General features: G+C 50.6%; 2 protein-coding genes across 3 annotated transcripts; one reads left to right on the top strand and one right to left on the bottom strand.

Moving 5' to 3' along the window:
• Nucleotides 1-13: 13 nt before the first annotated feature.
• Nucleotides 14-7,663, top strand: Rpain (RPA interacting protein). Of its 2 annotated transcripts, XM_021661340.2 has the most exons (7): nucleotides 29-439; nucleotides 1,553-1,723; nucleotides 2,726-2,786; nucleotides 4,021-4,132; nucleotides 4,269-4,332; nucleotides 5,091-5,231; nucleotides 7,367-7,663. In XM_021661340.2, exons 1-7 carry the CDS (start codon nucleotides 359-361, stop codon nucleotides 7,394-7,396), a joined length of 660 nt encoding a protein of 219 aa, XP_021517015.1. In that variant the 5' UTR covers nucleotides 29-358; the 3' UTR covers nucleotides 7,397-7,663. The 2 variants fall into 2 exon arrangements, with proteins under 2 accessions (XP_021517016.1, XP_021517015.1); XM_021661341.2 differs by lacking the exons at nucleotides 4,269-4,332; nucleotides 7,367-7,663 and having other exon boundaries at nucleotides 14-439.
• On the bottom strand, nucleotides 7,553-12,480 carry C1qbp (complement C1q binding protein). Its single transcript, XM_021661337.2, has 6 exons — nucleotides 12,170-12,480; nucleotides 11,519-11,669; nucleotides 9,464-9,557; nucleotides 8,413-8,508; nucleotides 8,130-8,252; nucleotides 7,553-7,948 (listed from the first exon to the last, which is right to left on the bottom strand). The coding sequence occupies exons 1-6, from the start codon at nucleotides 12,393-12,395 to the stop codon at nucleotides 7,799-7,801; spliced, it is 840 nt and encodes a 279-aa protein (XP_021517012.1). The 5' UTR covers nucleotides 12,396-12,480; the 3' UTR covers nucleotides 7,553-7,798.
• Nucleotides 12,481-13,111: the final 631 nt, after the last annotated feature.

The following is a 13,111-nucleotide window of genomic DNA, read 5'->3' as shown; positions in this document are numbered from 1 at the left end:
GGAGCCGCGGGGCGCAGACGAGAACGTCGAGGGTTTCCGGACGGCTTTGGGGCTAGGGAGGACCAGTGCGTAGGGTTAAGAGTGACATCTGCTGTCCAATGGACAATGCTCTCCGGCTAAACCCAGGGCTCTCTCTCCAGCCTCACCTCCCTCAGCCCAGGTGGTGTTTACTTTCAACTGTCACTGCTTCGTCCGTGCTTGGATCCCCGAAATCTGTCTCTGGGAGGGTATAGCCGCTAGAGGCAGCTCCCAGAAAGCCTCGGGGCCTGATGGGCAGTCAGGCCCCAGAAACTACAATTTCCAGAATCCTTCGCGCGCGGCGGAGGGGCGGGGACTTGGGCCCCTCTCCGGCTAAGGGATGGCGGAGCCCTCCGAGTCTCCTCATCGCTTCTTGTACAAGCAGGTGGGCTCGCCGCCTTGGAAAGAAACTTTCAGGCAGGTGAGTGTGAAGTCTGGGTCGTGATGACTTCCCCACTCTGTCCCAAGGACCGCTGTCCTCTCCGCCCTCGCTTCAGCACTGGTCGCGAGCTCCGAGCGCCTGGCTAGCGAGGTGGATCTTGAACTCAAGTCTCCGGGCCGGAGTAGGTGCCATCTTCGCCCAGGATTCGAGTTTGTTTCATCTTTTAAGCGTCATGACAGAAGTAGCTGCTGCTTGTTACAACAGCACCACCTAACGTTGGTTACAGAGGAAAGCACTGGATATGCATATGTCCTGTGAGACAGAAGTTATTTCTCTTCTAACGAGTGACAGGAACATCAGTTACTGTGAGGAAAGTTGAGCTTAAGCTCTGGCTTCTTCTGAACCCAAGTAGTTCCTTGTAAGAAATAGCTTCTCTCGCTGCTCAGCAGCCTCTAAGGAGTGGGTGTATGCGTGTATGGGACTACTGCGTGCGGGTAGCCGTGTGGGTCAGTGCTGAGTGCTGGCGTCTGGCAGCAGAGAGCTGCCATGGGAGGCTGTTATGTACAGTGCAGAGCACTTGGATGCAGCACCCTCTCTACAGACTAACTGGCCTCAGTCAGTAGCAGCTCTGCAGGCAGAGTTTTGACAATCACTTGGGGAACAAACACCATGTTGAGTTGGGGGTGGGGAGATGGCTCGGTGTTAAGAGCACATATGCTCTCGCAGGGGACCTGGTGGCTATAACTCCAGTTCCAAGGGGTCCATTGCCATCTTCTGGCCTTGGTGAGTGCTTGCACTCACACGGTGCACATAACCTCAAAGACATGTGAAAAAGTCATGAGGGTTGGGAAGTGCTTTTGTAAAGAAGACCATTACTGTAGCCATATGTATAGATGCAGGAGTCTGGAAACCATAGGAATGTCTGAAGTCAGCCTGTGGACACGGTTACCGTACATCCACCAGCCTGCATGCAAAATAAAAATAAGATATGAAATGTAGGAATTTAGAGATATGTGAACAAAACACCTATTTGTGTGTGGATAAGGACTGGACAATGTGGAAATTTTGCATCTAGAATTCTTTTTATGTTTTCTTCTTTTGGTGGAATTTACCTTTTCCTTCTTTTACTCCACTGCTCCCACCTTCCCCCAGGGATGTCTCCAGCGAATGAGAAACAGCCGGCACAGGCTCCTGAGCAGGTACCGCCAGGCTGCTTGTGGCACTCCAGGAAGAGCGTCAGACAGTCTTCTAGTGCGGGAAGTGATGGAGGAAGAGTGGGATTCTCTGCGGTCTGGAGAGCAGTGTCCAGAGGACTTGCTTCAGGTCAGGCGAGGAGCCTGCAGGGGCTCCATAAAGAGTTTCTGGCGACCTCTTTGTACCTGTTTCTCCAGGTCCTTTCAGCCTACCCACTTTCCAGCTGCCATTCGGCTTAGGCTTTTCAAGTTTTGAGTAGATTATTTTATTGATGTCTCTGCAATACTAGACTGAAGCCACGGCACAACCTTGTAATGTATTCGCTTAAGAAACTGAAAGGAAAGAAAATTTCATTCTTGCTATCCCCATTGGAAGTTTTGATCCACTAGGAATGGGCTAAGGACCTCTCTTTAAAAAGGATGTCTCTACATTCTGATTCTAGTCTATCAGAGTTTGCAGTTGTGTGTCAATAGAAAACCATTTACAGTGTATCAGGAAAGGTTATGGGTTGGCACCAGGATTTGGGAATTCTAAGTTTAGTTTTACTGACTCACAGCTTTACTGTTTCTTTGAGTCTTAGTTTTTACATTTGCATGAAATAAAGAAGACAGCACAAGCGTTATGAGAACTGTAACAAAACCTGAAACTGTTTGAAACCATCAAATCACCATACAATAATGATTCATTTTCAGTAGCACCATGTGTCCTACAGTAAGACAAATGGCTAGCTTAACGTCACCACAGTTGGTGCTCACAATAGCCCTCTCAGGTGGGCCTCATTCCAGCTTTACTGAAGCTAAAACAGCTTTTCAAAGACCAGACTTTTTCCCATGGTCAGGCGTAGAAGGACATTAACTGTTGCCCCATTTTCTCTCCCTTACATTTGGTGCTGTTGTACTTTGGTTGTTTGTTGCTGGTTTAGCTTGGCACTTTACTGAACTGTTAGCAAATTTCTGCATGTGGACTAGGCCAATTTTGTGGGTAAAAGTGGGGGTCTTGGGACATGGTGGCTAACAGTACTTCATGTGGGCGATGAAGGACTGTCTGCTCTGTGTCTTGCTCAGGCATTTTATTGCACGCAAGGCAAGCACTGCCCGCTGAGCCACACCGACCCTCCGCTCTGTCTTGTAGTTGGGATTGCCTTTGGACCTGGCTGTGCTGCAGGAGATTGGACAGGAGCTGTGTGAGGAAGGTAACTCCAGGGTGTAGTCCTCTCTGCTATAGCACTCCTCTAAGACTGGCCTCTCCTTGATGCTATAAAGTGTTTGGATGCTAGGAATTAAACCCAGGGCCTTGGGCATGGAGGCAAAGACCAAGGCTGTATCCCCAGACCTAGGATTACTAGTTGTCTTTAAAAAAAAAAAATTATTATGTATACAGGGTTCTGCCTGCATGTACACGTGTAGATCAGAAAAGGGCACAGATCTCACTATAGATGGCTGTGAGCCACCATGTGGTGCTGGGAATTGAACTCAGGACCTTTGGAAGAACAGCCAGTGCCCTTAACCTCTGAGCTTTAAGACAGTATTTCTTTGTGTAGCCCTGGCTGTCCTGAACTTTCTCTGAGTCAAACTCAGAGATCCACCTGCCTCTGCCTCTGAGTGCTGGGATTAAAGTCGTGTGCCACCAACACCACTTCCCAGGATTCTTTCTTTCTTTCTTTCTTTCTTTCTTTCTTTCTTTCTTTCTTTCTTTCTCTCTCTCTCTTTCTCTCTCTCTCTCTCTCACTTTCTTTCGTTCAGGATTATTTCTTAATTCCTGTCCTTTTACTACCCTTAAGTATCTTGAAGCCTCTGTTGGACTTGAATTCTTGGCTGTCTTCCCCGTAGTAAGAGATTCTGTGTTTGTAGATTCTGTGCAGGAACTTCTCATTCCATGTTCCTCCATTCTGACTACTGTGAAAGATGGGATTAGACAGAATAGAAAGTGTATCATCACACAGGTCATATAGCTAGTCAGAGGTAGTGTTGGGAAGCAGTTTATTTGATCCTGCCTCTTGCTATGTTAAGCTGAGCCCTGTGGTTTGTGCCTGTGGTACATACAAGCTACTTGTGATTTCACAGGGTGGGCTTTCAGGAAGATGCTTGAGCTCTGTAGTTTCAGAGTAGCCATGGTAGCACGTCGAAACCTGCCTCTTGAAAAAAATCTTTATGGTGAACTTGTCACTTTCCTTTCATGGCAGGTCTGTACATGTGTACCCAAGGGCTATCTCTCTCCTCCATTCTTTGATTCCCTGAAAAACTGTGAGCATCTGCTTCTTGGGGTTCTCTTAGCATTGTGTAGAGTACATGGGCTTGCATCTTATGGCTTGTATCTTCCTTATTCCACATAGCCTTATCTTGAGTAGCTTTCACATTTACCTGTAAAGTAGAAATAATGGACCTGCTCTGTGGGTACAGGATAACCCTGCGCCTTTTGCCTTGCAGAAAAGGCCATCATAAGCGAGTATGAGAAGAGCTTACAATTTGATGAACGTTGTCTCAACAGCATGTTGGCAGAGTGGGAAGCAAACGCCCTCATCTGTCCTGTGTGTATAAAGTAAGAACTTTCAAAATCTGTTTAGCATTATTGGGTCTCATCCCTCGATCCCTCCGCCCCTCGTTTATTGGCTGAAAGGGTTAGGGAGCCAGGGCTTGTTACCACAATGACCTGGGAATCCTAATTCTATCTCTAGGTACAACCTGAGAGTAACGAGTAGTGTGGTCACGTGTCCGTGTGGCCTGCATATCCCACTTCATGTAAGTGTCCAGACTTCCCACATACACATGTGTGTTAAAGACCCTCTAGTGGAGGTTGGAGCCAGTCGTGCATTCTGGTCACCGCCAAGACACCCAGCAGCAATAGTTTTCAAGGAGAGGTTTATTTTGGCTCATGGTTTCAGAGGGAGAGTCCACCAGGGCAGGGGAGGCATAGCAGAGTGGCTCCTGGGGGTGAAATCCAGGGCTCAGCATCTTGGTGAACAGGAAATAAGACCTGTTCCTACCAGCCTGTGTTCACCAAATAGGCCTCAAGTGTTTTGCCCACATGTATGTCTGTGCACCATGTGTGTAGAGCCCTGGAGGTGAGGAGAGGTGCCAGATGCTGTGTAATTGGAGTTAGAGCTGGTTGTGAGCTGCCATGTGGCCACTGCGAGCCAAGGTCTTCTGGAAGAGGAGCAAGTGCTCTAAACCACTGAGCCATCTCTGCAGATCCCCTTTCTTGTTTGAGGCAGAGTCTGGTAGTAGCCCAGGCTGCCCTCAGACTCACTTGCAGCTCAACTTCTGATCCTTGTGGCCTCACCTTCTAGGAGCTGGGTACAGGCTGTCACTCCCGTCTGGGCTGGGAGTGGAACACAGGGCTACTTGCTTGCTAGGCAGGCTCTCTGCCACTGAGCCACACCCCAGCCCCCAGCCGGATAAAGCTTCAGAGTCAAGCTGTCTTAGTTGACTGTCGAGGATCCGGCTTTCAGCCTGCTGGAATACAGCATTTAAGATTATTTGTGGTTGGACTTTCTTAGTCTCCAGAGTTGACAGAGCAGAAGCTTCGTGTCTGCTTGGAGGATAATGTGAATGAGCACAGTGCACACTGTCCCCACACTCCCGAGTTTTCTGTCACCGGTGGGACAGAAGAGAAGCCCAGTCTCCTGATGAGCTGCCAGGTGAGCCTCCCAGGGCCCAGCCACTTGCCAGAGGATGTCAGCAGTTGGCTGTTCCCCTCTTGGTAGAAATAATGGCTTAGAAATAAGTAAATGTTTAAAATATTGTTTTTTGAGGTGTTTACTTCAGAGAAAGTATCAGCTGGCCCTTACCTGTAACCTCCCCAGGGGAGGTAGGAAGAGCCTAAAGCTAGCCCAGAGGACACCATGAGGGCCCGTCTCAAAAGCAGGCCAGGCGGCTCCACTGCTAAGAGCACTTGCTGCCAGTCCTGATACTGAGCTCAACCTTGTTGGACCTCACGTGTGGATGTGGAGAACTGATTCCTGCAAGTTGTCTTTTGTCTTCCACAACATACAGTGGGCTTGCGCATACACAGACTAGAATGAAAACGCATGGAATGACTAATTTCAGTCAGAAGGGAGGAGCAGCCTTAGAATTGTGCCAGCACTGGTCTGGAAGCTGGAGACGGCGGCTGCACTGCTTTGGTTAGATCAGGTGTGTGTGACCCCACGCACCAGGTGTGCTCGTGAATGCCGATGTCAGGACAGGAAGGCAGCGGAGCAGCACCAGGTGTGTCTGGAGCACACTTTCACAAAGAGCTAAGACTGGCCAAATGGCAACTCAGGTGTGAGGGGCAGGGCCACCCAGGAGCCTCAAGTTTGCTGTGGGCAGCAGCATTAGTGACATGTTACAGCTTTCAGGTCCCAAGCAGGGGGAACTGTGGCGCAAACCTGCTACAGTGTGCCAGATACTCAGTGATAACCTGACCCCGCACTTTAAATTGACTAGTATTTTCGGGCTGTACCTCACTCCATGTTTCCCTTAGCACTGCTGGAGTTACCTGTTTCTGAGGGCGAGGACTGTTTTTCTCCCACGGCTTTGTTTTGCCCCCACTGTATATGTCTTCTTTCTCCAGCGAGTTGGTGCACAAGCAGATGCTTAATGTGTTTTTTCAAGTGAATTAAAGTGGAGAGTTGAAGAGACACAGTGACCTCAGCCTCTGCCTTCTCAGAGAGCAAGTGCAGCACTGAGGTGGCTCAGTGAGAAGGCAGAGGCCTCCCAAGCATGAGGACCTGAGTTCAGATCCCAGAACCCACATGAAAAGCATGTAGGCATGGCGGCTACCTATAACCCCCCGGCCACGGGGTCAGAGGCAGGGAGATGCTTTAGACAAGCCGTCGCAGACTTGCCCACCAAGGAACTCTAGGTTCAGCTAAAGACCCTGTCAATAAAGTGGAGAACAGTTGAGGGAGACACCCCCCTTTCCCCAGACACACACACAAGGGGGTGGGAGAGAAGCCATACAGAACTTCAAATGGTAGGAAAGCAAGTGTTAAATTCTTTTCTTTTCTGTTGTTTTGGAAACAAGGTCTACATACTCCTGGCTGGCCTCAAAACTCCAAGATGTACATGTATGTGGCTGTCCCTGCCTCTGCAGGTGTGTGTGTGCGCACCACATCTTTTAAAAGTCCGCTCCAAGAAGCTGGAGAGACTCAGCGGTCAGTGAACACTGGCTGCTGTCCAGAGGGCTCGAGTTGAGTTCCAACACATAGTGGCTCACCACCATTTTTGGTAGTATCTGATGCATCCTCTGTCATGCAGGCATACATGTGAATAGGTGTTCATTTCAGTTTCACACCAAGCACTGGAGAGGATGGGAAGGGCAGTTAAAGAGCAGGCAGGCAGGGCAAGGCAAGGCATACTGATGTTCGTTACCTGGGACGCTGAGGTAGCATAACGTGTAACCAAAGAAATGGTAACGTTCAGAGGCCAGTGCCCTGGAAGCAGTATTTTCAGATTAGGACTGCCAGCACTGGCTGCAGACTACGCAGGGAGACCACTGTTGAGTTAGGGTATCACCACACAGACAGGAAACTGGAGGAAGAAAAACTGGTCAGTCTCACACTGTCAGGCTTGCCAAGCCCAAGCTGTCAGGTTTTGCTTTCCAGTCTCTGGCTTGCAAAGGGTACTTGGTCTTAGCTCGTGCTGTCGATGGCTTCAGCTTGGCAGAACAGGTCCATGAAAGCTGTGACCTCATTAACTCATAATGCCTCCACTTGTGACAACTTTCAGCCATGTACTGACTTAGCTGTTCTTGGCTAGAATGTAACAGTAACTTGTTTTCTGTTTAATCCAGGTTTGTGACACTTGGGCTGTGATCCTCTAGCCATCCTGACTCATGATTTGCTACTGGGTGGAGAACTCATTCTCTCTTAGCGGCCCTGCATGCACAAGCCTTCTATAGAACTAATTTATACTGAAATTCAAATACCTCTGTTCTTGGTGTTCTGACTCAGGGCAAAAGAAAACAGAAGCTCGAACGTTCTTGGTGGTAAAATCAATTTTATTGTCCATCATCTTATACAAAAATCTACAGATCACAGATTTGTATAGGAAAAAACCAAATGAATAGTAAATGGAAGCATAACAGCAATGAAGTGTTAAGCTTGCTTTTTTTTCCCATGATATCAGGATGACAGCCATTTGAAAGCAACACTCTGATGCCTAGGTAGCTTTTGTTTACTGGCCAAGCTCGCCATTTAAATTAAGGCCCCAGTCTCTGTCATTTCTACTGGCTCTTGACAAAGCTTTTGAGGTCCTCCAGAAAGGTGATGTATTCTTGGTGCTCTAGGGCTGTACTGAGCTCCACCAACTCATCGGCAAAAGTGTTGTCCACCCCTCGGTCGGCAAGAAAATCCATGAGGTGGTCATACAAGGCCTGGGAAGAAGAGTATTTACTTGCTGGAAGAACAGTGAACTGAAAACGGGCTGCAAGAGCCGCTGACCTTCCCACACGGGCCACTGCACACTCCCTCCCTCCCGTATTGCTACTTTCCGTTCCTTGAACTAGGACCCTTCTCTGCCAACGCCAAGCATCCTCTACTGCAGCCAGCACTCACCCAGTCCAGGGAATCCGTGTTGAGTGTGTAGTTAGTGTCCCTCCATTCGGAGTCACCAGTGGACTGAAAGCTAACTTCCTTGATAGAGAAAATATCCCCCTCGGCCTCCTCTTCTTGTCCGATCTGAGAGACAGTAGAGGGGAGCAGCTGAACTCCAGAGACAGGCCCTGCAGCCCTAGCCACGTTCCAGCCCCACTCTCGCCCGCCTTCCCCTCCCGTCCTGGTCTATACCAGGTCTTTCCTGTATATACTACAAGAGTCGGAGACAGCCCACCCCACCAACCTCATCCTCAGGGTAGTGACAGTCCAGTACGAGGGTCTTCTTGCCATCGCTCTTTGTAACTTCAACCACAAAATTGGGAGTTGATGTCAGTTCCGGCTGGAGATACACAGAACAAGTCAGCATATGCCAGTGGTGGTAGGGCTCACACATCTGGACCAATGACCTCCAGAGTTCAGGAGAGGTCTAACAATCACTGCCATTAGCATCTTATTAGCCAGCCTTTAGCCTTAGGTGGGATAAGGCACACAAATCTTCCAATGGCACTAAATGGTCCATCAATTACACAGGCTTAGAATGATGCCTCAAGGCCAGGTCCAGCAATTCGGCAGGTAGTGACAGCTCGGGACCAGCCTTCAGGGCTGCTTCTGCTCCCACGCACTGCAGTGATGGCCGAAGCACAGACCTGGAGCTCTAAGTGGCCATCTTAACTGGAAATGCAGCACTTCCTTTAACTCAGCTTTTCACACTTGTCTATAAACAGTCCTGACATCTGTTTAGTCAAGTGGCGAGGAGATCCCGTGGCCCTCATAGCGCCTGGCTTCTAGGCCAGGCACATCAACCCAAGGAAAAATCTCAACTGGCCAAATGTGAAATTCGCTAAGGCTCCGCTGGCAATGCTGCCCACACTGGATAACATCAGTTCAATCCCATTCCTACATGGCAGAAGGACAAAACCAACTCGCGCAAGTTGCTTTTGCTGCCTACAAATGCACCATAGCCCTCAACTCACAAATAAGTTTGGATAAACAAACACAATTTAAAAAAAATTCGTAGGCTCCCCAGCCTTCCTATTTTGGACAAATGACTGGTGCTGACTACCGAATTGCCAAGCACATCTTTCATCTGAAACACTGCAGCCGGTATTGTCTTGGTATTACCCCCCCCCAACACAGGCATAAACCCTGCAGGGCAACACTCTAGGAACAGGGTCTGAAACGCCAGCTAAGTCACTCCGAACTGTTGCTTTCACCCCAGTATGAGAGAATTCTAAAGATAGTCCTTCTTGCCGTTTAGGACAGAAAAGTGGCTGTCTGTGGCGTCACCAGCTTACCTCCTGCTCCTCTGCCTTCTGCCCGTGGGGGGGGTCCTCCTCACCATCAAACGTTGGGGGGATGCTGTTGTTGATGTTGAAGGTGACAGTGATCCTAAAAGGCCAGCGGATACACAGGTCAATACTAACAGAGGCCGCCTGCCAGTCAGGCCAGTGCGAAGGCATGCTCAAACACCCTATTCCCACCCCATTTCCCACTGGCTGCACTGGGACATAGAACTCAAGAACAGCCCGGGGCCTGAGCCAGCACATTAAACATCTTCTGACGTGACCCTACAATGTGCCAGCGGCTACATGCTAAGTACCACAGCTGTGGCTGTAGTTGCCAGGCTGGCACTCAGGGAAGCCGAAAGCGGCACACAACATCTGCCCCAGAAGAAAGCCTCATGAAACACTGCGGAGCAGATTAATTTGCATACCACAAACTGGGAATGGAAATACCTAGTAACTTCTAGTTTTCTTTTTGGGGGGTTCTGGAGCTCTCTGTATGCAAATGTGAACATTTGCACTCTGGCCCTCTTGTGACTGTAAGAATCGTGTGACAGCGCATGTCTGTCATGACATCTGGAAGCAGCAGAGCCAGCCCATGGAAGAGCCCACTGAACGCTGCTCCCGGGGCCCAGTTGGCCAACGCCTCGCTGTCAGGCCACTGTGCCACAGCAAGAACCGCAGATGAACCACATGACACGCAGACCCCAGACTAAGCTGAAAAACCCTAGCGTGACTTAGGTGGAGTTACAAGTGACTTATGTGGAAGACCACCACACACCTTAGAGACCGAGATGACAGAACCCCAGAAAACCCAGGCTCAACGATTTCTGCAATCTCTGGCTCAGCACGGCTTCTTAGAATTAACACTAAAGCATGAGTGTGTGAGTGTGCACACTGGACCCAGAAGCTCACGGGACCTGGCAAGCATTCATGCTCAGTGCATACCATGCATTTCTACAGTTTGAATCTGGAGCATACTCTTCCCCACATGCACAGAGACCTAATTTCCAACGTCAGCAAGAGGGTGCGACATCTCCCCAACCCTTGGTGCTAGGGATCAAGTCCAGGGTCTCATCAGCGTCTATCAGAGATGTGACACCCCCTAGTCCAGGTGAAAATGTCACCTGTGGTGTTAGAAGTGGGCCTTGGCTGGGTGTGTTCAAGCCACATGGGCCACCACCCCATTGTGGAGAAGACATCTTCTCCAGTGGGGGCTCAACAGGAGCCACTCACACTCCAGGCTAGGCCCTAGGCAGGCACAGCCAAAGCACAACATACAATCATATTTCTGTAGACATCTTATGTCACTTTGGTGATTTTTCTGTAGCACTGGCTATCCTGGAACTCTATAAACCAGGCTAGCCCTGACTTTAGAGGCCCACTGGCCTCTGCCCCTTGAATTTTGAGTTTTAAGGTGTGCCTGGCACAGTGTGTCTTTGTGTCTTTCTTTCTTTTCCTTCCTTCTCTCTCTCTCTAAAGAGGCAGAAAGAAAGTGTGTGTGGAGCTGGGTGGGTAGGGAGGATCTGGGAGGGATATTTCCCAAGACTTAAGTCGGGTGGCTTTATACACAGACAGAAACCAGAACTGTATCACTGCAGGCCCCTGCCAGAAGCCCAGCACCAGATGCACCCCAGGCCTCAGAATCAGCAAGCCTCCCAGCCTTGAACTTTCTCAGTTTGTCTTTCCAGCTAAATGCTCTGCCCCACCCCCTCCTCAGGTTTTCAAGACATGGCTTCTCTGCGGAGCCTTGGCTATGCTGGTATTTGCTGGGTAGACTAGGCTGGCCTTAAAGTCACAGAAATCTGGCTGCCTCTGCCTCCCGGTGATGGGATTAAAGGCGTGCCCCTCCCACCGCCCCTCGTGGCGGTGTAGCCAGGTCACGTTAAATTTGATTCACTCAGTCAGTGCACTCCCTGGAGCCTAGGAAAGTTTCCGGTTAAATGCTTTCCCAAAAACCATTTTATCGAAGCCCGGGGCCTAAGCTCAGGACCCTCTGGGGATGGCCAGGGCAGGGTGCCGCAGAGCCAGGACCCGGCCTTCTGCAGCTCCTGGGTCAGTACTCACTTTTCTCCAGCAACTTTGCGCAATAATTTAGCCTCCGTCCCATTCACTTCCAGCTCCCAATCTCCAGACATCTTGGGAAGGGACTTATGTTTCTGGATTTTCTTTTCTTCTTTAATTTCATCCGTCAAGAACTCAACAAAAGCTTTGTCTCCTAAAAGAAAAACCAAAAGACGTTGTGGTGGCTCATGCCTTTAACCCCAGCACTCCGAGGCAGAGGCAGGAGAATCGCTGTAAGTTTGAGGCCAGCCTGGTCTACAAATCGAGTCCACAACAGCCAAAGCTACACAGAGAAACCACGTCTTGAAAAACAAAAAAGAAAAACCAAAATGATTCAAAAAGAGAAAAGCCTGTCGACATGGACTGTCTAATGTGTTCTTATTGCTGCTCTCAAACTCTGGCCCAAATCACACTCTGAGACGCCCGTTTCCCTGTAAACTTAGCAAACAGCAAATCTATGTACCGAGCTGAACTAAGTTCTGCAGGTTACTTCTCATCACGGATTCACTACTCTCACTTTCTGTGTAAAGAAGCATTCCCAGCTACCCGCTTTCACTCGCCGAAACCCATTACAACACGCTTTCAAACCACGATCCGTCTGCAAGGCGGGAGGAGGGGGCTGTGACGAGGCCCAGGCGGGCGCGCGAACCTCACCTTCGGTGTGCAGGGAGCCACAGCCGCACGCGCAAGGCACCGGGGGCTGCAGGAGGCCGGAGCGCCGCGCGGAGCCGGCTCGCACGCTGAGCAGACCGAAGGGCCGGAGGCACGGGCGGGGCGCGGGCTGCAGCAGCTGCCGGAGCGCCGGGCCCGGGGCGGCGGCGCGGAGGGCCGTGGCGGCGGCGCCCAGGGCGCGGGGCACGCAGCGCAGCAGGGGCAGCATCGCGGAGCTCACACGTGCGGACAGAAGGACGAGCGGGCCCGGACCAGCGCGTGACCTCGCGCGCCGCCGGAAGCCCCGCCCCCGCCCCGGAAGCGCTTCCGCGCCGCACGCACGCCCCCTGCCGGCAGCCGCCGGTGCAGCCCCGAGGCCCTGCAGCCCGCCCCGGCGCTCCGCCTGGACTGCGCAGCGCAAGTCACCTTTTCTCAGCCCACACCAGGCTCGAGCGGAACCACACACTCCAAGATCACCTCACTGAAACGTCTTCTGCCACCGCCGAGCTCCAGAAGGCGCGGGCTGACCGGCCTCAACACACTAGATCCGGAACCCCAAGGGCAGGAGGATGATCATTTGATCATAGGAATGATCCGCCCCTAACAGTTCTCGCAGGTGTTAAAGGACCGTTCTCCCGGGAGCAGGAACTTAGGGCTTACTTCTCATTTAGGTTACGAATCAAGGACAGTGGGCTGAAGATGTCTCAGTGGTTAAGGGCATTTGCTGCTCCAGGACTAGAGTTCTGTTTCCAGCACCGACTCACAACCATCAGACACTCTCTTCTGACTTCCATGAACACCAGGCACGAATGTGCTACACACAGGTAGGCAAAACACTCGAATAAAAAAAAAAAAAAAAAAAAATCAAAACCCAAACCCCAAACCACCTGCTCCTGCAGTATAGCCCCAGCGCTGGCAGAGAAGAGGCAAACAGCTCTGAAGTAA

The sequence above is a fragment of the Meriones unguiculatus genome, chromosome 11 (genome assembly GCF_030254825.1).
Source record: "Meriones unguiculatus strain TT.TT164.6M chromosome 11, Bangor_MerUng_6.1, whole genome shotgun sequence".
In the NCBI taxonomy this organism is placed as follows: domain Eukaryota; kingdom Metazoa; phylum Chordata; class Mammalia; order Rodentia; family Muridae; genus Meriones; species Meriones unguiculatus.
Note: the sequence above shows the minus strand (reverse complement) of the source record. Positions and strands in the feature narration are given on the sequence as shown.